The sequence below is a fragment of the Gallinula chloropus genome (assembly GCF_964237585.1).
Source record: "Gallinula chloropus genome assembly, chromosome: 3".
Classification (NCBI taxonomy): Eukaryota; Metazoa; Chordata; class Aves; order Gruiformes; family Rallidae; genus Gallinula; species Gallinula chloropus.
In genome coordinates this window covers 47,547,026-47,575,013 of record NC_140087.1, presented here as the reverse complement: position 1 = coordinate 47,575,013, position 27,988 = coordinate 47,547,026, and the positions used below count along the sequence as shown (strand labels likewise).

General features: G+C 43.5%; 1 protein-coding gene across 1 annotated transcript in view; it reads right to left on the bottom strand.

The window, feature by feature from the left end:
- KIF26B (kinesin family member 26B) overlaps window positions 1-27,988 on the bottom strand; it is a gene marked incomplete at both ends in the record, with an annotated part of 284,316 nt that overhangs the window by 12,205 nt on the left and 244,123 nt on the right. The window contains 2 exons of the mRNA XM_084261640.1: window positions 3,984-7,419; window positions 8,525-8,687. Coding sequence (XP_084117766.1) covers window positions 3,984-7,419; window positions 8,525-8,687 — 3,599 coding nt within the window. The remainder of the gene's footprint in view (window positions 1-3,983; window positions 7,420-8,524; window positions 8,688-27,988) is intronic.

The following is a 27,988-nucleotide window of genomic DNA, read 5'->3' as shown; positions in this document are numbered from 1 at the left end:
TACACCGCTGGGTGGATTGAAGAGCAGATGTACAGAGATTTGAAAGGTACAGCCATAGATCAGGGCTAAATAGCTCTGTTTCTGCCATAAGCAGTCACTTTGGGGCAATATATGCTGACACGATGTTATAGGACCAATGTTAAATGTTAGAAAGATGGGAAAGTTTATTAAATGGATAGTTCAGCTTCAGGGAAAAGGCTTATGTGCTTCATGATGTAAACACATGATTTTTCAATAAGTACCAGGATGCAAGAGGCAAATATTTTATTTTTTTAAAAAAATTTAGTTTCATACACACAATACCAGGCTGTCTGTGAAATGTAGAGGTAGGCAGGCAGAGCCCAAAGTTTCACCTAGGGCTAACGCTGAAGAACATGAACTAGCTTTATCTTTCAAAGGCTGTCAGTGTATGTCTGATGCTTCATGTATGACATCCAGGGCAGAAGCACCTACACATACAAATAATGCACTTAAGAGCATTGAAAGACTAGAGCTTAATCTCAAGAAAGAAATGATGTCTCTCCAATGTGTCAGAACTTCAAAAGTAATTGTGAGATCTGACAGGGCTGCTGGTGATTCTCTTAAAGACTCTTTATAGCTCCTCTTACAGGGGCCTTGGGCTGATTCATGTTGATCGTGTCTGACAGCTAGCATTTCTGTTAATAATAATCATAAATAAAGTGGACAAGGTTGCCTGACCTGAAATGAGCATATCTATAGTGCCATATCCATTACAGCACAGTGGATCTGTGACCGCAAATCAGGAAAGGTCCAATGCTCTTGACACCATGTATTAAAATAATATCCGCCTTTTAAGAGCTCAGAACCTTTGTCTGCTATCTTTTTCATTTTAAAGTGTTCTTTAAGAGAGAAGATTCACACTAGAACAGACCTATAGAAAGGGGATATTACAGAGGATGAAAGATTGCAGACCTTTATGCTTTTTTTTGGTTGTTTATTATGCAATAAAAAAGTATTTGTGAACAGCTCTATTCTCCCTTTTATCTCAGCTCCTCCTTCATGTTCTCCTGCACTGAAGTCATAATCCTGGTTTTATGCCATCATAAATCTGCTGACATGTGAAAAATTATACTATTATCAAACACATCAAAACAGAATTATGATTTCACTGCTGCAGGACCAAATGCAAACAGGAGTAGGATTGTAAGAAAGTGAAGCCTTATTAATTTCTGGGCAGTGTTTTCCTTCTGGAGATATGGGAGGTAGTAAAGATTTTTATTTTTCTTAAAATTTGCATACAACCCCTGTTTGTACTTACACGCAAATACAACTCATTCAAAAGAATGCAGGAATTACTTGCAGATACAGGGAGTCGCTCACAAAGGTGCCAGAAGTAACACACGTGGAAAATCTCCACGTTAGGTCACAGGCTGAATTGAGAGAAGCTTTGCAAACCCAGGCTAGGGCTAAACCCACCAAGGCAGGCAGTTTCCAGGGACACAGGTCTTCCACTGAAAACCTTCCACCCCAGAGATTCAGGGCCCACAATGGGTAGATACCTGCAACGTTGCTGACCACAGAGAGAACAACACAAGAAATCAGAATAAAGAAATTAATCATCCAGCCAGTGAAAAAGCTGTATTTCAGGAAAAACACAGGGCAGGCGTTACACAGCAGTACAAAAGCTTAGATTCTCCATGTTTCCTACTAAGGAAGGGTTCCTGTTTGTCCCCTTGCTCATTGCCTTTGCATATCTGCACAGCACGACAAACCAGCACCACTGCTCTGCCAGGTAAGCCAAAGCTGGCTAGCCCATGGAAAAACCTCTTCTCTCCAGGTATGTCTTCCAAACTGCTACAAGGGCAACCTGAAAATTGAGTCTGAAGCACTCACCTCTTCTTAACTCCCTTTTCACCACCGCTGACAGAATGTTCAGTCCTACACAGGGGTTACCAAAGGCCAACGTTGTAAGCAAAATTATAGCCCTGATACAAAGTATAACACACAGATCTGAGTCTTCCGTAACTGCAACTCAAAGACAATGTTTTCCACACTCCTATCTCCAGCCCCATCCAGCTCCCAACGTGCTATCTAGGCAGAGAGAAGTGAAATGAAACAGCCAGTTTTATAAGCATCAGAGTAAAGAAATCCTGGCCTCCTACTGATTTAAGTTTGGGATGAACTCTGGACCCCAAAGTCTCTGCCTGAAGCTCTTCTCAGAGTATTTTTTTAAGGTATCTCCCCCAGAGTACGGGGAGGGTGTGTTCTGTAGCATCTAATAAGGATAAATCTACATTGCAATTTTCTCTCTGTCCCCTCTTCTGCACAGCTGCCTGTTTTCACAGAATTTGATTTTTTTTTTTTTTCATCTAAATGTCCTGATGAAAAAATCCTTATTATTCATATGGGCAGCTTGTCCACAAGCTACAGTCCAGTTGACAGTATATACCCAGAAACATGATCTCTGTGGACAGCTTTGCTTTCCTTTTCCACAACATACAAATCATCTTTCTTTTTCTTGCACGTTACCATTAAAAACTTTGTAGCTGAAAGATGCTATTAAGGAACAGCTCCTCAGAAAGAGGAAAATCAATTTATTGCCACATAAACTGAAGAGATAAGAAAGAACTGTTCTCATAGGATGCAAAGTTAACTTCAGAAACTTGGTCTGTTCTCACACGCTGTAGAATGATCACATTCAGATGCATGCTCTGAACAGGTACAATCACCCATGCCCTATGGGTATGGTTTTAATAGCAGTATCTATTCTGCATCGCATCTCTTCTGCACATGTTCCTCCCACTACCAGAGTCAAGAGCATAAAGGGAGAGCTATGTGTTACTCAGTTCACTGCAAATGAATCCCAGAGGTGAGCAAGCAGGAATGGCTGGTGAATTAGGAACTCTATGAGAGTAACACATTTTGGACAGCCAGTGTACTGTAGGATAAGTAGCCACTGATATTTCACACACCTGCACACACTGGTCCCAATGCCAATGTGCATTTTTTTCCAAAAGTAGGTTAGGTAGGACTCACAGTTCAAGTTGGAAAAAAAGCACCCAGGAAGAGGTGAGGTGACCAGATGATGTACGCTCCTCATCCCTGTCCTGCAACTTCCTGAAATTTGTTCTGGTGGGAAGATACAGCAGTTGCAACTGCACAGACTCTTCTATGACCCAGGAGGCTCTTGCCATCTAATTAATAAGTCCTGATGTAGTACGAAAGCTACTGGGGATTATATCTGAACAAAGATGAAGTCTTTCTGATCTTTGCTATGATCACTAGAGAGTTTCAGATTTGCAAGTGCTTCAGTGCTGTGGTTCCCATATATTATTATTAATATAATTTATTATTTGTTTTCAATAAATTACTGGGATAAGAAGGACTCATAATTCAGAAGTTAAAAGTCTCAGAGGCAGGATAATATCTTTCAAGGGGCCTGGGCACAACTTTGTTCCATCTACTAGAGGGGAAGAAGGAATTCAGCAGTGCTTTACACTGCAGGGCATAACGCACCTCTGGGCATCCAGAGCATGCAAGGAGCAAAAGTAGGCTCACAACAGATACCACTATTCAGCAAGACTCCAGTCTTATGCTGGTGAAATGTGCATACCAAGAGGGAAGTCTGTGCCCAAAGTGCTTGTGAAGAACAGTTGCATTTCACTCCCTCACAAAGGCAGATTTCTGGAATGAAATCAGAATACTATTTGTATAAACAAATACTTGAATGTGGCTGCCACTGGCAATACTAACCAGCTTTAGGGATAAGCGTTCTTCTGTTCAAATGAAGTAAACTTAAGTGAAACGGGTGAGGGGAACACTCCACTGCAAAGGCAAAGCGACAGGATCTGTGCACGTTGCAAAATGAAGAAACTCAGAGCCTAGGACTAGCTCCTGGCCTTGCTTCTCTGCTAAGAGATATAGCTGATACTGGATTAGCTCACCTTTAGGGGTAGTGTCCCCACCATGTACTAGTAACCGTATTTGGTCTGCATCCCTCTCTCACACCCCTGCCAGCTTACCTGCATTTGATCGCTTCTTTGGATTTTTGAGACTTCGGCACCTGCCGCTGGCAGAGCTGCTGTTCTCACTCATGGAATCTTGTGCTGAAGAGGCGCTCCCCGTCGCCTCGCTGTCCCTCATCATGCTCTCATAGCCACTGCTCCCCCCACTGTGGTAGAAGAGGGCTGTTTTCCCCATGGCAGGGGGCAGCTCCCCGCTCAGGACACTGCTGTTGTCACTGCCGTGCCCACTGCTGCAGCGGTGAGGTTTCCGAGGAGGGGTGATCTTGCTGTAAGGTGAAGGCAGCATGTGAACAGCTGGTTTCTCATCTCCGGGAAGGCCCCCACGCTCATCTGCCTCTGAGCTTCCCCGAGGCTGTAAGCCTCTGGCACTGGCACTCCCTTGGAGCAGCTCCGAAATCCGCCCATTGACAGCCCTAAGGGGCAATTTGGAAGCAAGGCTGGAGCCCCGGGTTCTGCTGAGGGACTGAGTTGACCAGGACATGTTCTTCCCACTTGGAGGTAAACTGGAGCTCTGCCCAACGGACTGAGGCAGGGACTTGGTTGAGAAACTGAGCGTTTTGGTGGCAGAGGCAGACAGGCTGCGGGCCTTGGGACTCGCCAGCAGGAGCTTGCTGACTGCAGAGATCTTCGACTGGCTGGCTTTTGGGGAGGCACCTGCCGACTGGGAGAGGCCCGAGTTCGTAGGTGAGGACATGACACTGCGGCTGAGGCTTCTTCCGGCCCTAGGCATGGTGGTGTCTTTGCCAGGGCTCATTTTGGAGCTCACAGAAGACAGGCTTTCTGCTCTTTCCAGCGACAAACACTCATAGTGGCTTCCTGTGGACCTTCCAAGGGAGTTGGTCCTGCTGGCAAGCTGCTCCAGTTTGGCACTGAAGAGCTTGCTGCTGCTGTTGTTGCCACTGCTGTCAATGCCAGGGCCCTTCTGTTTGGCATTCAGCTCCTCGGGAAAGCTGGCCAGGAAGGATCCGGGCTGGCTGGAGGGACTGCTTGTGGTGCTGCTGGCTGTGCTGTGCTGGGGACTGGCTCTGTTCTTCTGATCCAAGCTTGACTTTCTCACTGGTGGCAGAGGGGGGGTCCCTTTGGGACGAGTGAGAACACAGTGTTTGGGAGAGGCCATTTTCCTGTCAAGGCTAGTCTTAGAAAACTGGGGGAGGGCAGGAGAACCAACTCCACTGGTGTCAATGGCAGTAGGATGGAGGTGACTGTCAGGGTCCTCCTGCCTGCTTGCCTTTGGGAGTCCACGAGGGAGGCTGCTGGTTTTCAAGCCATCGCTGGAATGAACAGGGCTTTGGGTTGCAGAGCTGGATGCTGCCACCTCACACCCATCCACAATCCTTTTTAGACTGTCAGATCCTGGAGAGATAGAGGCATCCCCGCTGCTGCTGCTGCTAAACCTGTCTGCTGAGCCCTGCTTTGTGCTGTGCTCAGGCTTGGCTGAAATTGCAGCCGCGTCAGGCCTTGGCCCATCACTGCTCCCAGAGCTGTCCTTTTTTACATCTTCTTCTCTCTTCAGCCAAGGGTCTTCAAATTTGATATCTTTCTTACCACTAGATTCTCTCCCATCATGGACATGAGCAACCTTTGGGTCTGCAGTTACTGCCAGTACAGCATCATCAGTGTCTTGTGCTTTGAAGGGATTAACAGCAATACATGGATACACGGTAATGTTTGTCTTCATAGGGATGTAGCCTTCACAGCTGCTGAGGCTTGCGGTGTTTTTGATTGTGACAGTAGTTTTTCCTAGAGCTGCTATTTTACAGCCTTTGATGGGTGGCACTTTGCCGAAAGCCTCCTCCCCCATTTCCGACAGTATAAGCATGTTGTCAGTCACTGGCTTCTGTTTGTCACTTACACAAATCATGCTGGCACTTTGTATGGTGCTTGCAAACTCTGAGACAGGGGGTTCTGCCATTGCTTCCCCATGCCCGTAGCATGCCTGGGCTATGAAACTGTGGCATGACTGTTCACCATCACTCCCTGTGCTCATTTCACTCAGCCATGAGCTGATGGATGAGCGCCTGCTGCCATCATCCTGGGATTTGTCATCCAGACCCAGCTTTGGAAGTGGAAGGAACTGTGTGATGCTGACTTCAGACACAGGAGCAGCACTGGAGTAACATTCAAGATCTTCAGATATGCTGCTGATAATACTGACTGGCCTAGACCCAGAGGCCAAAGCCTGCACAGAGCAGTCACTGTTAAAACTGATGATACTGGTTGGGCGCCCATTGTCAAGGACCCCACTAATGGTTAGCTCTTCTACAAGGGTGAACACCAGCTCATCCTCTCCATTCAGCTCTAATGGCTGCTGCACAGTCACCATGGTGGTGCTCAGAATCTCCTTCTTGGAATCTGGAGAAACACTTTGTTGCTGATCTTCATCAAGAATAGTCTCTTCAAAATCCCCATTGCTGGAGGATACTGTCTTCTTCACGATCTGAGGGCTCATGCCTACAGGTGGGGTCCGGATTTCTGGCTGCAACAAAGATTCACTAGACATCATCCCAGCATCCTTACTCAGAGAAGCTGGTGGGGGAGTGGAGCCTGGCAGGACTCCTTTCTGTGTATAGACCTTGCACCTCTGGGAAGGAGAAGTTGGTGGCTTGTACTCAGATGTCTTTGAGAGGCTTGCAATGCCAAGCCGGGGTGAACCCATTGGCCGAGGTTTGCCTTCCACAAATCCACAGGTGTTGAGAGCTTCTCTGCTGCTTTGCAAGCTGGTGCTGTGTGCTAGCTGACAAGAGCTAAGCTCTTTACTAGAGCTGCCCGTTACACTCCTGGGAGAAGAAGGAGTTGAAACGTTAGTAAGAGCTCCAGAAGGAACAGGAGAATGATTTCTCTTAGTTTTGCTGGGTGTTGCATTTATATTTTCCCTGGCTTCTCTATCAGAATGCTGACATTCTGGCATTGCATCTTCCTTATCTGACTCCGGTAAGTGGCTAAGCTCTGCCAGCTGGCTTGAGACAGAGCACTTAGACATCTGGTCTGAGCTAAATTGAGCAGGCATCTCTTCAAAGGGAAATTTGTCGGTCTCTTCACTGCCATCTATGCAGTCCAGCCTCTCCTGGAGCTCAGCAAAGGTGTTGCACTTCAGGCAGTCTCTTTCAGATGTGCTGGGCCCTGATTCACTTACTTCCTCCAACCTGCCCTCAGTTTTGGTCTTTTGCAGAGCAGGAACTATGGGAACAAAGTCAGGGGGACCCTCGTTGTCTGTCAGTTCCTTATCAGAAAGGGCAGTGCCATTGGGGCCAACATAAATCACCGTGTCACATGACTGCTCGCTGCTGGATGAATAATCAGGATCACTTGATAAATGCAAAATAGGGAAGTCTGGGTCAACACTGTTTCTAGAATGGAAAGGTCTCAGCTGGGTTGGCCTCCGCATCCTGCCCTCCTCACAAGAGCTCTCTCCTCCAGAAGAACTCGATGTGTACTGCAATATTAGAGAGAGAGAGAGAGAGAGAGTGCACAACATTTCAGCATTGCAAACAGCTCCTCACACAAAACACACTAAAAGCTCACAGTCACATCTACACTGGAAAATCTCTAAAGCTTTTTATGCACAGTCCTACAATAGTGTTCAATGGAGAAATATTTCACCTCTGTGTGCCACTCCAAATCACAAGGTTTCCAAAACAGTACTGAACAAATGGATTAGGATCCCTCCCTTAAGTGAGCCTGCCCAGAGAAATTTGATGTAGCAAAGTCTTTGCTCTGCGAGTGTGTGTGTGTGTGAAGAGGAACAAGAAAACTCATGACTCAAAGGCAGCACAGAAAATAGAAGACAATCCCTGTTTGGTCATACTACCAGTGTGTGGAACCGTACATGCACTCAGAAGTCTCTGGAGACACACTCCTATGATGGTGTGTGAACTCAGTCCTTTCACTTGCCTCTCTTCAATCCATTGACAAAAAAGGTTTTGTCAACCCATAGGCTGTCAATTTAAATGAAACACAAAAAGTTCTCTCATGGCCAATCCATGCTGTAAACTGTACAGAAGGAACCAGGACTCTTAAGATGTGAAAGTGGATACAACCCATCCTCACTCTACTTCTTGTATAATCTATCACCCATATTTAGATGCAGTGGGAATAAAAGAGGCATCGATGCTGACAATGGGCACACTGCTTTGCATTTAGTTTGCTCCTGCTCCCTCTGAGAAACATAATCTAATTCTTCATTAATCCCAATTTCCTTCAACTCTAAAGCAGTTTCATTCTTTATTATTTTGTTTGCTCTAAGCACGTAACTGAAAACAAATGCCGACAATTATAGCATTAAGTGAGGCCAGCTTACAAACCTGCCATAGCACATGTGTCTGAACTCACCTCTCTGCATCCGAAACTGAAGTGTTTATGCCCTCTAGCCTCTGCTGTGTGCTCTAAGTCACTTCCCTAGGACAGGGTACATACAACCCACGCACTTTGGAACCGATTACTGATTTTGTTACATGCTGCTCTACCCCACCAAGGATCCTTTAGGGACTTTCTTCCTCCCTCCTCCACCATTACAAGAAAGGAGTTACACATTGCCTTACCTTAGTTTTCTTTTTCTTCATCCTGAGGACCCTTGATGCGATCTGGATGGTGGACAGCGTCTCAGCGTAGTTCCCCGCAGCGGCTGAAATGTGAGCTATCATCGTGGTGCGGCAGTTCATGTTCCCCAGGGACTCCCGAAGCAACATGGTGAGCTTGCTGTCTCTGCAAAACAAAACGAATTAAGGCTACATTAGCGAGCAAGGTTTCACTTTGGCCATCGTGATGTGACTTGGGTCTCAGCAAGATTTTTTTTTCTCCTCTTTTTAATGGAATCTTAATTAGTTTCCTTCCTCAGGTTTGCGCTACGTTGTGTCTGCAGCTGAGCAAGCTGAGCCCTGGACTAAAATTTAAACTTCTTTCCTTTTCCCAGTTTCGCCTGTCTGTCATCTTCTGGCCTCAGTCTTCTGCACTGTTACCACTGCCAATACAGAGATGCAGATCAGCACTAGAGACTGTTAAGGAGCCACTGGAGCCCTTTCGCAGTGCGAAGTGTACACAAAGTCTGGCCCAGCTCTGAAGGACAGGAAGGTAGTGGATTAGATTACAGGACCCGCATGTTTTCTTGCCTTCTGGGGCACTGGCTAACTCAATAATAGTTAAGTCACTGAAATTTTGGACGATGCTAGTGAAATACAAAACAATCAAGCCATAAGACTTCTCACAATTGTTCTTTCATATTAGATCTTTTCTTCCACTGAGGCAGAAATCAAATTTTCTCTTCTTCTGATTTACTCTATTGTTCAGCATAGGATAGCTTTTGAAATGCTGATGCCTTATTGTGGGGCTGTCTGTGACTGGACTAAGAATTGGAATTTTGACAGCACACCATGCATATATAATGTTTCTGTGGTGGTCACCTAATTCTGCAGTCAGAAACGCAACATGTAATTTTTTAAGAGAGCTTCAGTTACAGGGTGTAAAGTCAACTGGATGGTTAGTTGGGAAATGGCATCCTCTTGAAGAGAACTTCTCTTGCACGAACGGTTGTGAATGATAGCTGCATACGGCCACAAACAAACACAGCCACAGCCTGATATACACCTATTGCTAAAGGGATTGCTTTCACTGTTGTAATTATAACAATACCTTTAGTGGCTGGGGATCAGATTTTTGGGGCTCACTGTTCAATATCTGCTATTGACCCATAGTGTACATGTGCCCTTGGTCATCTGCGAAACATTTCCATCTCATGGGAGCTCTGTATAAAGCTGCAACCACTGGGAACCGATGCTATGCCTACTGGATGGGGACTGATAGACAAAACCCAAATTTCCTTAAACTCTCTTTTTGACTGAGTACACAACAGTATTTGGGATGGATATTTTGATGCAAATCTGGGGAGCTCATAAATTGTACTTCTCCTGAGAGTTCCAGTACTTGCAATACCAGCTAGGCTAGCAATACTAGAAGTAAAACATTTTTTGTTTCAGGGTTTCTGCTTCCATCTGCTCCAGACACACTGAAGACAGTCTGGTGTCTTTGAGCAGCAAACAAATATCCATAAAGACCATACTGAGACAGCCTCACTCATTTCACTTGTGACCTAAGGCTGCTTTGAATCCACAGATCCAGAGTTAATAGGCTGCTGTATCTCAGGTTAGTGGCCCGCCTTTCCATCAAGCAATAATTAAGATGTCAAATTTTGTGCATCAGTTACTGCCACTCCAACACAGAGCTACACGGAAATTATTAACATCTGCACCAGAAATCAATAACAAGCCTTTCATTTGCTACTGCTTCTATCATAGCAAAACACGAGACGACGGGGGAGAGGGCAAAAGAATACATTCTGAACATGTTGGTCTCCTGAGAATACATAACCCATGCAGCCAGCATCAGCACACTGCGGCGTGGCTCTCCTAGAGGTATATGCACTATGAATATAAAATAATCTGTGCCATCTGCCTTGTACTGAAATACACACTCGCCAGAAGAACGACAATACAGAGGAAATACCTATACTATAATTCAGATGATCCTCTCATATATCAGATACAAGCTAAAGGGCAAATTTGTTTAGGACTAAAGCCTGAAACCTAGCAGCAAAAAAGCCCAGCTAACACTGATTTCCAATTTCAGACTTTGCTCATTCAGCACAGTCTGCATCTTGACTATCAACTTCACATGGCACCCAGACAAAATAATGAGCGCCATGTCACTATTGTACACTGAAAAATAAAAGATGAGAAAATTTTGTAAACACAGATTTTTGTCGATTCTGGACATTGCCATAAGACAAGTTCACCTGTTCAAGGTTCACTGGTCTTTCACAATAGCATCTGCTGACTTCTAAAGGAAAGAAAGAAAATCAAAGAGAACATCATAACACAAAAATGTGTGGCTTAATTTTTAACTCAACTTATCCTCATCAAGTAAAATATTGGTAAAATATTTTGGATATCTCACTGAAATTTGCTTGACAGACAATGTGTGACACAAAGTAGATGCTTTGTTCTTCTGAATGCTGACATGGCATTTCTGCGGGAGGCAGGGGGGAAGCTCTCAATTGTTTCATTAGATGATTCATGAGCTGGTAAAAAAGCAAAAGCAAAAAATTCTTCTGCACTGGAAGAGCTTTGAGAAAGGAGACCTGTGTTGATCTTGTGGCTGTGCAAACTAAACTGAGACAGGAAATTGTGACGAAGTTCACAGAAGGGCTGCTGCTCCTGGGTGCATGTTGCTCACTGAGCAGACACCAGCTTGCAGAAGGTCTCAGATACCTCATAGTGAAACACACCAATGTCTTTGTAGCAAATGGGAGATCTTCAGGAATGCTAATGGTCCACTTCTATTCTGCACCAAGAGCAATAAAATGATATGCCAGAGAAGCACAATGGCCCCATTTTATATACCTGTCTTCATTTTGAATGTATTTTCATCCCATCCACTAATGTTTTTGCAGTTTAGGAAATTTACCATAGCCCATGATGAATATTGGGTATAATACCCAGTGAACAATGAAGGTGGGGGTCAGGATACCACCCTTTGGATTCCAAAGCCTGTATATCACTAAGTCACTTTGCATCCTTGAAAGTTACCTCATTTGTCTATTCCATCACTTGGTCTAATAAAATACATCACCCTTACTTGCAAACCTTTTCACGCCTAACTCCTTAGATCTGCACAGCTAAAGCAAATACTACTAAATACGATTGATACATCCCTCACAGGTAAAACACAAAAATAAAGTATGCGAAGCTCTACTCTCTGGAAAAGTCCAGAAGCAGAAGCCCTGAGCACAGGAAACTGAACTCAGATGTCTGTAGGAAGTATGACAGCAGGTGCAGTGCAGAGAATCCAGAAAGTAAGACCTGTGCAGATCACAAGGCAGAAAGCTCCAGTTTGTTCCCTGGAGTAGCAGCCTTCCATGTGGGGAGGAGCCTTCTCTTCTCCATGCTGCTCCCTTACCTCCTCTGTGTTTCACCCCCCTCACATCACAGTAGCTACTGGAAGACTTGCAGTGCTACTTTCTGAATATCTCAATAGTTATCATAAGGAATCCCAGCAGGTATTAAAGCTTCCAAAAGAAAGAGAGGTGGCAGTGCTGCAAGGAGCACAGTGATCTCTATTTCTTCTTTCCTGAGACTTCACCATGCAAAACAAGGTCAGTGTAAATTAGTCCTTTTACTTGCTCAGTAAGAAGGAAAACTAAACATCTTCATGCTCCTCTTATATGTATCTGCATTTTCCTTCCTCATGAAAGGTTAATTATACTCAGATTCAAACAATACAGCATCTTACACTGAAGAATGAAGCACTCAAGATCATGGCATGTTTCCTTGGACAATGCATAAATCCCGCTTGCCTATGAGCATTAAGTCAATGCCATAATTTCATACTATTTTTCCACTAGACCTCTGCCTAAATCACTGCACAGGATAAACAGTGCTCACTGAACGAGAAGTTATTCAGCCTTTCATTTAATCCTTTCCTTTTAATGTGTGGACTTCTGCCTTATCTACTGTTAGGACTACACAAACTCCGCTCTGAATCCAGACTGACAGATTTCTTCAAAGGTTCTCTCTCTTTTTTTTTTTCTTTTCCTGTGGAGCTCATCAATGCAACGATGAATGCCTCTGAGGTGAGGTATATAATCCTCTGATAATACCTGCAGCATTGAAGGCTTCAGTAAGTATAGGTGTTTGGTGTGAAGCACTGATCTTTCAGACCATTATATAGTCTTTTATATTCAAAGGACAGCTAACTTTTGACTTCTCTTGCAGAGAAAATGGGGCAGATGGATCTCAAGCTGGGTATCCCAGAAAATTAGGAACATGCAATTAAAAGCCCATCTAAAAATTTTAGGAATGCACTGACCAAAGCAGGTCTGAAGGTGGTACCAGCTCCCTGAACAATGTTTCCCTTCTCTTCCAAAGTCCTCCATCCTATTTTCCATATGCCTTCCAACATCTACTACAAATTAGGGAAATAATTTATTGACAATTACTACATCACTGTGCAGTCCTGATTCATCTCTAAAGCAGGTCTTTTATCTGCCATGAAAAAGATGATAATTGGTGGAGTGGGGGTGAATCCTGCAAAGGCAACACAATATATAGCCCATGGGGCAACAGCAAGTTTGCCCAGACAACCTTTATTTTGACATTTCATGTCCCTGTAGTGATGGATTTCACAATCTGAATGCTTTTATTATATATGTGTTCCATAATTTCATGAGACGTCAGCAAGCCTGCAACTTTCCTGTTAAAAAGTCTCAGATGCTGAACTAGTCCACTATCTGGCAGCAGCAGCCAGCTGCCACCTTGTGTATGGCAAGCCATAGAGAAGGACAACATGACTTACAATTTTTTATGAGGTTTTGCTAGTATTTGGTGCCTGTAGAAAAGCAGTGATGGTCCCAAGCCACAATCCTTTCCTGTGCAGTAGGAGAGCTGTGCTCTCATGTGCTCACATCCTTCTTGCCACGCTCTTCTTCTCAGACAAACCTGTTCTCTTCTACCAGTGTCTGTCCCAGGCTTTCCTCATCCAACCTTCTTATGTGTTCTCATGCATTCTCTTCACCATACCATGATCCTCACTTCCAGCTTCTCAGCTGAAAGCCCAACACAGCTCCATTTCATCCTGCAGTGGTCTAAACAGCTGCACCAGACTTTGCTAGTCTCCAGCACCACTGCCAGAGAGTCTCCCAGTACTAATCCCTTCTTTCCTTACCTCTTGCTCCTACTAATGTCCTCCACTCTCACTGCCTGACCTTCAAGGCCTCTCTCCCCATTTCAGTTCACCTCAACTGCTCACCCATACCAAGCAGAGGAACCCCCAAGCCCTGACATAATTTGTCATGGCTCATGCTGCCAAGATGAGGTGGCGTAGCAAGGGCAGTGCCTTCCTCAATCTTCCTCTCTCAGATTCTTCTCAGTGTTATAAGAGTCGATGTGAGCAATGTGTTTGAAGTGAGCTACACAGAAAAGAGGCAAATGGTAATTGCTTTTGTTTAGGGATGCAAAATAGAATTCATTAGTAGAAAATGAAGCAATAAGAATAAATACTACACTCAGGAAAGTCGCAGGAGGTTTCTTTGCCCAGCATTTCATTCTCTGTATGGGAGAGGCAAGCACAGGACTGTTCCACAAAAGGAGAGACTACTGGAGCAGAAGATCAAGCTAAAGAATAATGATCTTTCTGTGGAATTATTTAACAAATGATATAATATGCTTTGTTTTAGTTTTCTCCCTCCATTTTAATGACAAATACTTTCTTTGTCTTCCCTTTCCTCTCACCCCACAGCTATGAGGATTTTGGCTGTTCAGTGACAACAGCAGCACCATCAGGAATAGAAATAACAACACTCCACAAGGGATACAATACAGCATTATAACTAAGCTTTAGGACGTGTAAGGGTGTGTGTTTGTGCTCTCTATTAATCATATACCTTAGTGTCTTCCTAGGCACTTGGCCAAAAGGAGAAAGTTGTCAACTCCCTCAAGGTGTTATTGTTACAGGATCGGATGATGTATGCCCTGAGGTGTCTTGTAATCTAATTATTTATAGAAGTATGTCAAAGGAAAAAATCTCAGTAACTGTGGCACTTATTTTTGATCATGAAGTCTTAATTCTGCTCCCTTGTGCTGCTGCACTGCTTTATCCATAGTAATAAAGGCTTGCATAACAAGGAAACCACATAAATACTCCATTTGGGTTTGGCTCATATTGCATGGAAATAATCTCTACAGAGGACAGTTTATAGCTTAAAAGGCACAAACCCAATAGCAGATGTTACAGGTGTGCAACAGCTGAGGTCATGATGAACCAGTATAGTTTGCTTAGCTATGTCTCTCCTTTCTGTTAATAATTTTGATAGAGAGAGAGCGGAAATGGGAGCAAGGTGTGTAGGCGCAGGCAGAACGAGCCCAGGTGGAGTGATAAAGCCCTCTGTGGGTCAGCCACGCCAGCCTGGCTTTGTTAGCAGAATGAAGCCAGGCTGCTGAAGAAAGATGGGTAATGTGTTGGACCTTTAACCTGGGGAATCCTTCACCTGGTGCAATGAGGCACTGGGGAAATAATGAACTGGTTCCAAGTGGAAGCTGACTAGGCTTAAAGGGAAAATTAAACAAAATGGAAATCTCTGCTGCCACTGCAGTTAGTTATCTTGTAGGAGGTAGGCTAGCACAGGCCAGAAAGCTGTGCTCACTGCACAGGGGAAGGGGGGAGCCAGCTGAAAGCACTACGCTGAGAGGATACCATGCTCCAGTTTGTGTACTGGGAAAATCACAATCACATCTGGAAGGGATGTGATATTGCAGCAGTTAAGAGCAGGAGAAAGGTGTTGCAGCCAAGTATGGGATAACAGGAACTTATACTTGAATTCTGGTATTACAAAATGCATATGAAATGTAGGTTATTCTTGTCTCGTAACAGCCTAACTATGCAAATTCATACTGCAGAACAATCCTTCTGCCTGTGAAACACGTGAGCATATGGCAGATGCACAAAATAGCATCTTTTGTTTCTTTTCACTAAAGACAGAGAAGAAAATTAATGACAGAAGGACAGAGCCCCAATAGCTCTGGCTACTCTGACTCCTTGAAACACACAGCCTTCTCATCATAAAAGCCACTCATTCAAGAGCTTTTCTATAAAAGTTGCTCCCAAAGCTGGTAAAAAAAAAAAGTCTACAAAACAGCCAAGGAACATGTTATCCAAAAAATGACATAAAGTGCCACACTTTTTGGAGGTCCTGCTGACTGACCTTAGCAATTCAAGCTTATACATAGCAGAATTATCTCACAATTAAGCCATTCTATCACACACCAGTTCCACTTTTACTTAAGTATTAAAGAGCACCCGGCTTCTGACATTGCCAGCCCAGGTCTGAGCTGCACATCGCTACGCTAGCCTTGGGGGAGCACAGGGAAAGACGGCCCCTCTGTCTTCTCATTCCCACCTTGTGCCACCAGTAGACCTGACGCATCATGGATTCCATTTAAATGATTCAACCAATGAGAGAAAAGATTTCCTTGCAGTCTGTACCCCAGCAACATGAATTTACATGGTTTGGTTCAGGAGCACTTCACACTTTGCTAGTATCAAATTGAAGACATAAACCCTTATTTAAAAGAAAACAAGTTATTCAAATGAGAAGTCAAAGATCTGGAGTACTTTAAAGTCACAGCAAGAGCAAGTGTTGGGGTGGGAGGAAGGAGGTGCTTGTGAAGGCAGCTCTGCTGGGGGCCAGTGACAGTTTCAGAGAGAGGACAACACTGAAAATGGACAAGATGATCCTTCCCCCCTCTGTACTCCAACACACATTACAAACATCATTCACAAGCAACCATTAAAACCACATAAACAAAGCTCAAAGATAATCAAAAAGGAAAAGGATCCTAGTGGTCTGTCTCATTACAGTGCCAGCTCCTAATAAATTCTAACTGAAGAGCAGAAGCTCGATTAATCCAGGGAGCTAATTAGGCTCAGCTACTATATGCTGGAGTTAAAGCCAGATTCTCTCAAAACCAGCAGCACCACTGGTTAAAAAACCTGTGCAGTAAATAGACCGTGATTTACAGGAGAAAAAAAATCCCCACAGTTAAAACCAATAATGATCCAGATTTTAAATAATTTAAGGACTCTGCATGTGGCCAGGCTCTGTGCTCACTTCTACCAAGGTACGCTCACAAAGGGAAGGACAAAGCCTTCCCTGCCCCCGTGCCCCTCCTTGGTTGGCTCCCTTACTTGGAAGCATTACAGCAACCACAAGTTTGGCTCAGCTTATCTCTGTGAAGCCATTTGGTTGCTTTATATGAAAAGGCAACAGTTGTTTCTGCTGATGAAGAGCAACTGGAGCCTTCCCACCTCTTCTCCAGGCCGCCTGTGCCCTGGCAGCACAGCAGGAGTGCTGGGAAGGGAAGGGGTGGAGACGGGCTGGCAGTGACGGATGGACGAATGGACTGTGTGGGGGGGAACACATCGCAAGGAGAAAGCATGAGGAAATATTCCTTGATCAATCTGCTGAGAACATTTACTGGAAACCACCTTCACAGTAGCCCTTCTGGTGGCTAATATTGGCATAAGCCTGGCAAAGAGACACCCAGCAAGAGCATTTCCAACAGCCCTCCATCTGCATGAAGAGCGGGATCCTCTCCTGTTGCTCACTGCCTTGGCTGGCAGTGCTGCTGCCCCCAGCTCCCACTGCCTTCACAGGGTCAAGCAGTAGTTTGGAGGAGGATTGGGCCCCTTGGGTCAGACAGCTATTTTTGAGCAGGGCTGATTAAAGCAAGACTCCCCACTCTGCATTCAAGAGGCATATTGGGTTTGCACGCAAGGTTTTGGTCTGCCTACCAGACTGGCACGTCCTGTGTTGAGCACACCCCAGGCAGTTAGGCGACCATTTAGGCTCCCTCCCTGCTGAATAGGGCATGGCAATTTGGAGGAGGGACAGAAGAGCTGTTCACTGCCGCTCTGAGAACCCCTGCACTGCCTGGCTGGAGGCAGCCACTCTCCGTGGCACCCGTGAGCCCCAGCAGCAAGCACCAACGCTTTGCCCTTTGCTTGCAAGGAGTGTTATGATCCATACATACCCAGTGTGGAATACCAGGGTTATTTCCTCAAATGAAAATTAACTTCAAATGTTTGTAATTGATCTATGAATATTCATGATCTTTTGGGAGGATTTCATAATTACTTCATTCTGGTTAGGCTCATTTGATCTGCAGTAGCGACAGCAGTAGCTTACACTCCTTCATCAAGATGCCAACAGTTTGGCAGCATGACCTTCCCAGTTTCCTGCGCTGGAGAGCAGCTCTAGTTATCCTAATTGCAATCCCAAATGGAGTGGTACCTGAAAATAAATTGACTGCTGTTCAGTTTTAGAAACCACTCCACTTGGCACCGCTGCTAGCGTAAACAGATGACATCTCCAGGAAGCTGGGAAGGACACTCAATAAAATGCTCTGCATTTTGATGAGTAAGATTTTACACACTGACCTCCCAGAGCCTTCAGCCCCCAGCACTGTACCCGAGGGCGATGGAAGTGCACACGCCCCTGGGTGGAAAGGGAAAGAAAAGAAACAAAAGGCAGACTTTGGGCTGTCACCAATACTATGAAAATGATACAATTCACATATGCCACTCACTAGATGTATTCCCAGAGACAGTTAGGCTTAGGAGTACATACTGCCTCTTCACGCAAGCTTGCGTCATCACCTCCAGTAGTAGGCTTCTAGCCTGTTGGCTGATTTGGAGAAACTTTGAGAAATTAATGTAAAAGCCTGAAAGATGGTAAGTCTCTGTAAATGCTGTGAGACTTGATGTCTGGGCGGATGGAGAGAATTCTTATTTGTTCTCCCAAAGAAGCAAGACTGAAAGTCCTCAAACTCCACTCTTGAACACCCCAGAGAAAGCAAGTTGATGAGAGAAATTCCCAACCACAGGGGAACTTTCAGCCAGTATTTGTACCCTTTCTGATGTCAAAATTAAGAGACAGATTGTTAGAAACATTATTTTGTTGATGCTGATGCTCTCAGAACTCTTCATTTAGATCAAGAGACAAAAAATATGCACTCATATGATAGTGGATCCTGACTGTAAGCTGTCAAAACACAAAGTAAATAAAATATTAAACTAACAGCATTAAAGCAAAATATACAGTCAGCAGCCTCAAGTTGTGTTTCTATCTCTGGTGACCAATTTATTAATTTTTAAAATTCCTCTTTTCATACAGCTCCAAACTGCTTCACAGAGAAACATGAAGGTGCTAAAAGCAGCAATCCCCATCCGTTGGCAAGTGAGATGGACTTTGAAACAGCCAAGTGATCTGCTAACCTCAGAGGGGAATCAAGCAGCAAAGCAAGTTACAAAATGGGAGAATTTTTTAAGTGTCATCTCCAGTTTACCAGCTAGGGACACACTGGCCTCAGTTGGTCAGATCAAAACCATCTAGGAACTGAATTGAAAAAGCATGACTGTTTTTAGGAATACTTTATTGGCATGTACATGTAGGTAAGTACAGATCCTAGACAATGTGCATGCCCGTGTCCTTCCAATAATCAGGGCAAATAATTAGGTGGCTAAGTCTAGACTTAGCTGTCTGACTTCACACATCCTTTCTTTTTTGTGAAGAGTAAGAAAGTTGAGCTTCTCCTTTACACCTATCTCCTCTAAAAAGCAAAATGGACTAGAAAGCTGGTTTCACTTCACAGACTCCATCTGCTTTGCTATTCAATTTATTCAGCTTCAGGGTCAAAATAAGTTTCCTAGACACCTGCAACGATGTTTGCAGAATCTCATGAACAGAGCGTTCTCTGGCCTGAAAGTCCTTGGGCTCCATATCGGTACTGCCAATATTTATTAGGGATGGGGTGAGCTTGCTAGGAACTGGAGAGAGACAAAACACTCCTTTCACATAAAAATGAACAGCCACAAGACAGCAACAACTTTCATCTACAGATGGGCTGAGCTACTCGCACAATGGGCTGATTTAGAGATGTGATGAGACAGACTGAGCAACAACAGTGATGAGGCTGATCTTGCATGGCAATCAAAGATTATAGACAAAAAATTCTCTACCCATGTAGAGATGATACCCATCACTATATTCAGAGATATCCATAAACAAGCCCAAAATTTGAGGTTTTACAAACTGAAACCCATGGCACTGCGGTCCAAACCCAGCTGGCACTGAAATCTACAGAGAGGCTACCAGAAGCTTCAGGAGGGTCTGAATTGGGTGTTTACAGATTTAGTGGAGGGGTACAGGAGATAACAAAGTTAAATACATGGCATCTAGCAGCTGCTGCAGGACAAATGGGAATTTTGTTAACTATAAACACAGCCACAAGAAAATGAAATGTTTGGTTCTTTTACCCCCTCTCCATCACACTTTATTCACAGAGGGCTCCAAATAAAACCTGAAGCACCTCAGTTTCCATGAAACTACTATGTATTGTAAGTAAAAGTGGCCAAATAAACATATAAAGATTTAAAGCATATATTGTTGCTGTTTAAACTATTTGGAGATAGGCTGTATCAAATACATTTATCTTCATCTATGCAGCAATTTAAAATATTAAAGATGCACATGAATTTTTCATGTTATCTGAAGTTTCGTTTCCCCTTTATTTGGATTCTTCTATTTATTTTGCCCACTATGATACCATTAATTAGACAAGCTCCTAAGTAGTCTCTTACATCCCTGACACTTCAGATATCTTCTAATAGCCTGTGACAGTAAAGGAGAGGAAGGGAGCTCTCTTAAACTTGCCACTTAGTAATTCTTACCTCGCTTGTGGTTTTACCTGAGGTAACTAGAACATGCTTTAGAGTTCAGTAGGTATCTATTATGACCAGAAAAATCAACTGTAAATTTGAGCATTATCATGTTAATAGATGCTTCCCCACACAAATGGTAGTCACAACAAACTTGTGAGTGCCAGAAAGCATTACACAGTTACCACTGTTTGTATGTATTTAGTTTTAAATGATAAAAAGATATCTATTAAAGAGTCAGCTGTTCAAAATCCCAGAAGCACTAAAATAAACTTTCAAAGACAAGCGAGCCAGTCTTTCAGCCTTTCACAAAAAGCTCCTTTCAACCTTCAACCGTCAAAAAGCCTCAAACTGGACTCATTTACAATGTGCCTGGAAGGTCCTCCTCCTGTTCACAAAGCCGCTGCTGAAGCTCAGGAATTTCTGCAGCTGAAAATAGTTGAGGCTGCAAGAATATTTTGACAAAGTACTCGTTCTAGTCTCCTTGGCATCTACTACTGAACTTACACAGAGACAGGACATTTGGCCTGAATCAGTATGCCCGTTCTTCTTAGTGTTAGGTTAGAGTGGTTTGCAGCGAGGCTCTGCAGCCTCCTACCTGCATCCCCTCTGCATGCCTACTGTGCTCTCCTAAGGATGGAGAAAAGGGTTCCTCAGCACCCAATCAACCTAGCTCTGGCCAATGTGTCTGGAAATACAAGACAGGCCAAGAGGAAAGACAGTCATTCTGCTAAGGAGAGAACATGGCCAACAATCACAGAAGGAGAAAGGGGGAAAAGGGAAATGCAGTATTTGATCCTGTGAGCCTGATCCTCACAGGATATCATTGAAGCAAAGATGATGCTTTGAGTGAGAAGAACCTGTGAGTTATTAGCTTGTGCCCCAAACCATTACTGAGAATTACATAATACCTCTTAAACATTTAGAAAACTCATCCTTAAAAACATTGAACTTCCTAGCACTAGCCACACATACTTCCCTTGCATTCTCCCCTATTTGTCCATGCTCCAACAGAGCCCTTTGGTTTCCATTCAGTCCCTGGGGAAGGGAATGCTTCTGCTTGCTGCATGTACAGATACCACTTACAGTCCTCCTCACACTCTCTCTATTCTCTGTTTGGGTATACAAGTAAATTTCATCTTTTCTCCCATGAAAACCTATCCTGTTCTCCTTGCCAGTCTTTCTTGTATTTGTTTTAATCTGAAATAATCCTTCCTCTATGTGGGTGACTAGAGCTGCATCCAGGAGAGGAATCTCTAGCCCTTGTGTAGAAGGCATTACTATTTTTCCATTGTCATTTCCCATGCTCCCTCAGACCTGCATTACCTTCTCACTGCTACATCACCTATGGGCCCTGGTGATTATTAACCAACGTGCCCCACACACCCCATACCCCCCCTTTCTAGCTGATGAGCTCCAAGATTTCAGTAGAAATTGTTATCAATCCATCAAGACAAGCCCTTGCATTAGTGCCATTTCTCTTACTCTAGCTTTTAAGGCCCCACAGTTGCTTTCATCTGATGCTCTGAGCTTCCTTTGTACAGATGATGGCTCTCAGTTTTGTGTAACCAGCCACTATGATTAGCATGCTCCTGCATTTTGTGTCAAGGTTGTTGATAATAAATAAAATTGCTCCCAAAACTGGTCCTTGAAGAACTTCCTTGGTGGCCTTCCCTCTAGTCTGATACTCCCCCTTGAACACTAGCTACTGTTGTCTCATCAGTCTCCATTATCTGATGCATCTTATAGCTCCTCGTCTTCTCCAGCTTCACTATCAACTTCTCGGGGGCACCATTTCCGTTATTTACTCAGGTCTAGACAGATTACATTTACCACTGTTCTTTCAGGTAGGAATTCAGACATTAGGTATCATGTCTGCATAAAACAGGGGACGAGGGTTGTATCCAAACGTATCCCCACTTTGGGAGGAGTGTTCAATTTAAATGTACAGACAGCTGTTCCAGATTTACTCTAAAGTGAGGTTTAATTCAGGCCTTCAGGATTTATTCCTCTAACATCCGAGTGACAATACTGAATGTTTGTTGTAGCAGAACTTTCTTAACCTCGCAGTGTTAACTTTTGCAGCTATTGCAGTAACAAAAACTGATCACTCATTTCAGACAATCTAACAGTGAACTCACTTGAGGTCCTCTTCTCTCCATCCCGCCTCCTCCTCCATACCCACTGATGAGCAAATCATTTAGAGAGCAGTTTGTCTGCTGACTGCATGAATTTTGCTCAGCAGGAAAATATATTCATCTAATTGCATTTCAAATGGTGAGGATCTGAATAAATGAACAAGTTGCTCTATGAATAGAGGAATTAATGAAGACTGGTTTCCTATGGGTTTGTGTCACTTACTCCTCAATTTCCTACACTTCTGCTGTCCCCTCTTCTGCAAAGACTCTATGACCTCACCTTGCCACATCCTGCCTAACTCCTCCGGTTGTAGCTCCTTCCTCTCTCCCTCTTGGCTTGTGTGTGCTGGTGGGCCGGCATTAGGCTCGGCTGGTTGGCAAGCCAGCACGCAATGGAGCAGGTAACTGCTGCCTGCACACCTTCATGGCCCAGCCCGCTTCTGCACCATTCCTCTCCCAGTTCCAGGAGTCTTGCATAAACCTGAGATATCTGAAGACCTGTCCCTGCTTTAAATCTGATTGAAAATTAAATATTTTCAATTAAATGGCCAATTAAAAAATCTATTTGGATGACTAAAAGTGGTGTGATCATGCATGCTTCAGCCTCTTCTCAGGAGATGGCTAGATATGCCTTGGAGCTGACATGTCAGAGCAGTCCTGCCCATGGAGCTTGTCAGGCTTCACAGTTTTGAGCAGAACATTGTACATAGCAGTTGTTCCCACCACCAGCTACTGAGGACAGACAGGACATTTTCCATATTAGCATTATGAGAGTGATTAGAGCCACCTAATTATAACTGGGCAATGACAAAAATCTCAGCTCACAGATGTCAAGTTAGCCTGGCTTTTCATCTTTCACATCCTGTGGTTTAGATGATTCCTGCTTTATAATTTTTCAGATCCGTTATTATTTTATGTCCAATTAATTCTGTGGGAGGACAGCAGTTCTCGAATGAATGTGGAGTAAACAAAATCAATAACAAACGGGCTGTTATGCAAGTTGAGGTCATTATTGCATTGTTAATATTTTCCAGTAGTTTGGGTTCAGTTATTTTTTTCTGTGATGTATGACACATTAAATACACAGCAAATAGTTTAAAGGTCCTGTTCTGTTTTCAAAGCCACGACTGTACCTGTTTCAAAAAAGTAATAATGACCCAAAAGGGACCAAAGAAGTTTTGACAAGCCATGAATCTTCCCTCAGTGCAGCACATTTGCATATAGTGCAGCTAAGAGGTATATTTGACCCAACCATTTATAATTAACTCTTAACTTGCCTTGTATAAAGAAAAGCTTTATGTTCATTTCAGTGGTTTTGTTTCGATGTAATTCCAAGAAACACCAATTAGCTATCCGATGCTCACAACTTGCACTTATCACCGATTAGGGCTAGATATGAACTATAAACCTAGCACATTAGCACAGTGCAACAGCTCATTACCAGTCTAGCTCTCCTAGCTAATCTTTTCTACTAATTTTTATTTAGGGACCTTCTGGCTAGCTCATCCGAAAATTATATGCTAATGATCTGAGCAGAATTGAGAGCTTTAAACGGTAACACGGGAGAAAAAATACTTCTGTTTGATCTCCTTATGTTATGATAGATGCCATTTAATCAATTAACACAGTGGAACATACAATTCCATTTCAGACCTCACTAATAAAAAAGAAAACAGAAAAGGAAGTTCACACTTCTCTAGACGACATCCACCACTTAAAAGAACATCTTATATAGCATCAGGGAATGTTTAGGAGCACAGTCAACGAGAGAGCAGTTGAAACACTATTTCCTGTAGGTCTCTTACAAGTCTAACATAGGGCATTGCCAAGGATGTGACTGCTGCTAGTAGAGGGTGCACATCAAAGACAGGGTCACAGCTTTGTGCACCATATCCTGTGGAGATGTCAGGCAGCAGGCTGGCCCAACAGACATCCCAACAGACATCCTGCGTCTCTGCTGTCAATTAAGCCTCCAGAAGGTTTGCAGGGGTGATATAATAGTGTTATAAGAGAAAATTGAAAATTGTTTCTATTAAATAATGTAAATGCCTCAAATGAACCAATTTGTAAAGAAAACCTTATTGTGGTGTCTTGTTTCCAAGAGCCAGTTTACTGTCAGATGTACATACTGACTTGCTTGCAATTCTTTGCTTTCATTGTCTTATCTTTCTGTGGAAAAAAAAAAGTTTGGTAGAATTGTTTAAGAAAAAAAGGTAAATTTTCTTGAGAGGATGAAAAAAATCCATTTCCATTTTCAGAGTATATCTACCAGAAGTGTTTGTGGTACCAGTAGAGACCAGAGGAGCTCTGCTACAGCACTGCAGAAGCACCATGTCTGAGGGGCCTGCACAAGCCCTGACCCTGCTGGGAAGACAGGTGACAGCCCTTGGCAGTATGTTACAGTAGAGAGACCCAAAGCATCACATTCAGATTCATAGCAGCCAGACCCCTCCCCCAAACAACACCCTCATTGCCATGGGGCTCATTGTGCTGAGATGAGAGTAAGGGGAGCAGACACAGCACCTGCAAATGGACACAAAGGGCTTTGCCAGTTGTGTAACCTACTTGAAGTTTATGTCAGAGACACACATATATGATTCCAGGTCAAGGAGCTCACAGAGGACTGCAATCAAGAGTAGCTCTAAACCAACAAAAGCCACTGATTATAAAGCCATTGCACAGCATACAGCCATGCAAAATGACAGCAGTCACCTAACAAGAGAAGAAAATCTGTTGCGGGCTTATTTTATATTCTGTATGATGCAAAGATCCTAAAGGTTATCAAAGCCCACTCTCAATTTTTCTGTACAACACACTCCACAGGCAGCAGCTTCAACCCTTGGCTGAAAAAAACCTACGGGGGCATTTCACAAATCTCACTGGAGCTCAACACAGTAGGGTGCCAACTGGCTCTCCCTTCACAGACCTGTATATTCAGAGTCAAACCTTATTCAGCTTTAGTCCTCTACCAGCTCATCTTTCACATCAGTGTAAACTATTGCAGCTACTGCAATTACCCTCCATTTCCTTCGCCATAAAAACCCCTATCCTCTTACTCCAGCAATGTCCACACACGAGACAGATGAGCAGGATTCAGGACATGCATGTCAGCACGCTGTGACTGAGCCCACCCAGCTCCTGTGATAGTCTCTCTCCCCTCTGAAAAAGTGCCGTTATTTCTCTAACACGTATGTTTGGGAAGAGTTTCGTTATGCTGTACGTGAGCACTGGGCAGCAGATCTGGATACTGTACCCAATTCCTGTCCCCCTGCACAGGTGTGTCACTTCAAAGCACATCGCGCGGAGCCTGTGGAAAGTGCTGCTTGCGAGAGGCAGGAAATGCCATCTAGGAGCAACAGAGTTTCTGCTGCCCTGTTTATGCTGGAGGCAGACATGAAAATTGTGTTCAGCCCTTAAAAGTCTGCTCCAAGAAGATTCGGGTCCCGTTTGCACAGAGATGATAGGGTGCTTTCAAGAGCTCACCTTCTAAGAGGTTCCCCTCATTTGCTGTCAAGTGGCGCGAGTGCCTCGTGCAGCCTCTGCTGCCCAAAGGGACTGGTACATGTGATGCAGGAGCTACATGAGACCCCTGCCCTCTGGGAAACCCCAAAATGCTGCAGGCTATGCAAACTGCCTACGGTGAGGGCAGCAGGGTAAAGACACCAAGCAGGGAGAGCACCCACTCCTGCAGAGTGTAGTATGTTTCACATCCTTTCTCCAGCCCAAAAACCTCTTCATGTCTATGACAGCTCACAACATTCTCCTTTTATTCTATTTATAGAGACTGAAGACTGTATCACCACAACTCCCAAAACAGTCTCAGCCATTGTTCCACTACCCAGCTCTCCACCCTGCAGAACCAGCTGTACCAAAGGGAGACAGAGGGGCTGATATTTCTGACAGTATGGACGCACGTTTTGCCATTGATTTTCAAAATGAGTGAAGCTTTATTTCTGCCCAAGAGCACAAACTGAGGAATAGGGAGAGAAACAATTTAACAACTTTCCTCACGCTACAAAAATAACCCATTGGAAAATAATTTTAAATATGGCAGGCAGAACAGTTTTGCTGATGGAGTGATGAGAAAAATACAGCTAAGCCAGTGAAACCTGCTGTCTGAAATTAATTTTACCGAGTCTTGTCACATACTGCTAGAAAACATGTCACCTGATGGCATTTATAAACAAACAAAATTTTTAAAATTAAAATAACCTAACAAGTTTGTTCTGCAGCAGGAGAGAGAGCTAATTTTAATATTTCAGAAGATATTTCTAACCAGCCTGCTTAACTCTGAGAAGTTGATGCATATTTTAAAAAAAATCACATCTGTTCATTGTGTACAGGCCTGGAGGCAACCACCAGCCAGAAAACTTTGATCATCCAGCAGAAGCTGGCTGGTATCTGAAGAGCACAAGAGGATTGTCTTCATTGCTTTCCTCTCAAACATGTTATGAAAATAAGAATTTCAATAAAACTTTGCATGGAAAAAAAAAACCAAACCAACTTGTGGTTGCAGTGCCATTCAAATGCTCTTGAAGCAACAGGACAAACTGGCTGAAATATTCCATATTTGCAACCATGCAATTCCCTTGAAAGCTTCTAGGTCCTGTCACTCTGTTGTGGGGGTGGTGATAGAGTCCAACAAGAGTATGAAGGAAAATTGCTCAACTGTTTGTCCAGAAAATGTAAACCGAGTTGCTGTTTAAGTTAAGGTCACAAATACTATTTAAATACATTGAAGAGGAAAATCAAATAGCTGTGCTTGTGCCACTTAGTAGTCACAAATCCCTATTTATGTGTCAAGTTCCTGTATAACCTTCTTGGGCTCAAATTCACAGACCCATTTGCAACCAGTCAATAGATGATTGTGCATTTCCAGTTTTCATATTCACCAGTTCCATCAATCACATCCCTTGCAATCCCAAACTAATCATTAGGTAACATTTAACCACATACTTCCTCTTTCAACAAATAAGCTGTTAATCAGCGAACACTGAACATGAACTATGGTATACAATATCCCTTAGCAAGGATTTGAGGATTATCTCATCTAATTAGATATAAGCATGTTTTCTAATCTGTGGGCTTAAATCAAAGCCCAATAAAAAGATTTCCATTGCTTTACACTGAGTTTTGGATCAAGCACTGGGATTTTGCAATTCAAAGACCTTAAGAAAAAAAAAGTGTAACTAAATTATCAAGGAAGAAAAGTGGTTAACTGTGTTAAATCATCTAGCACAGAAATGAACTGGACTTCCCATATCTTTGCTAAGACAGAGTCCAGAGGAAAACACCACTAATACTTTCTGGATTTCTTTGATGCCATGCAAGTGTAACCATCCAGCCCACTGGTAGCTTTCAGACTCCTAAAGCAGAGGAGATTCTAGAAGACACACTAGAACATGTTTTATTGTTTATTTCTGTAACTGCCTGCCATGTGCAAATACTCTCCAAATGAGGATGAAGACAAATTACCAAAATAGAAGCAGAGGTATTGAAACTTGTTAAAGATTTGGCCCCAGAACTCAGCACTGAAATTGACTGTCACCTAACCAACCTGGGACTGTTTATTATATAAATGTTAATTAGTATTTGTTAATTACA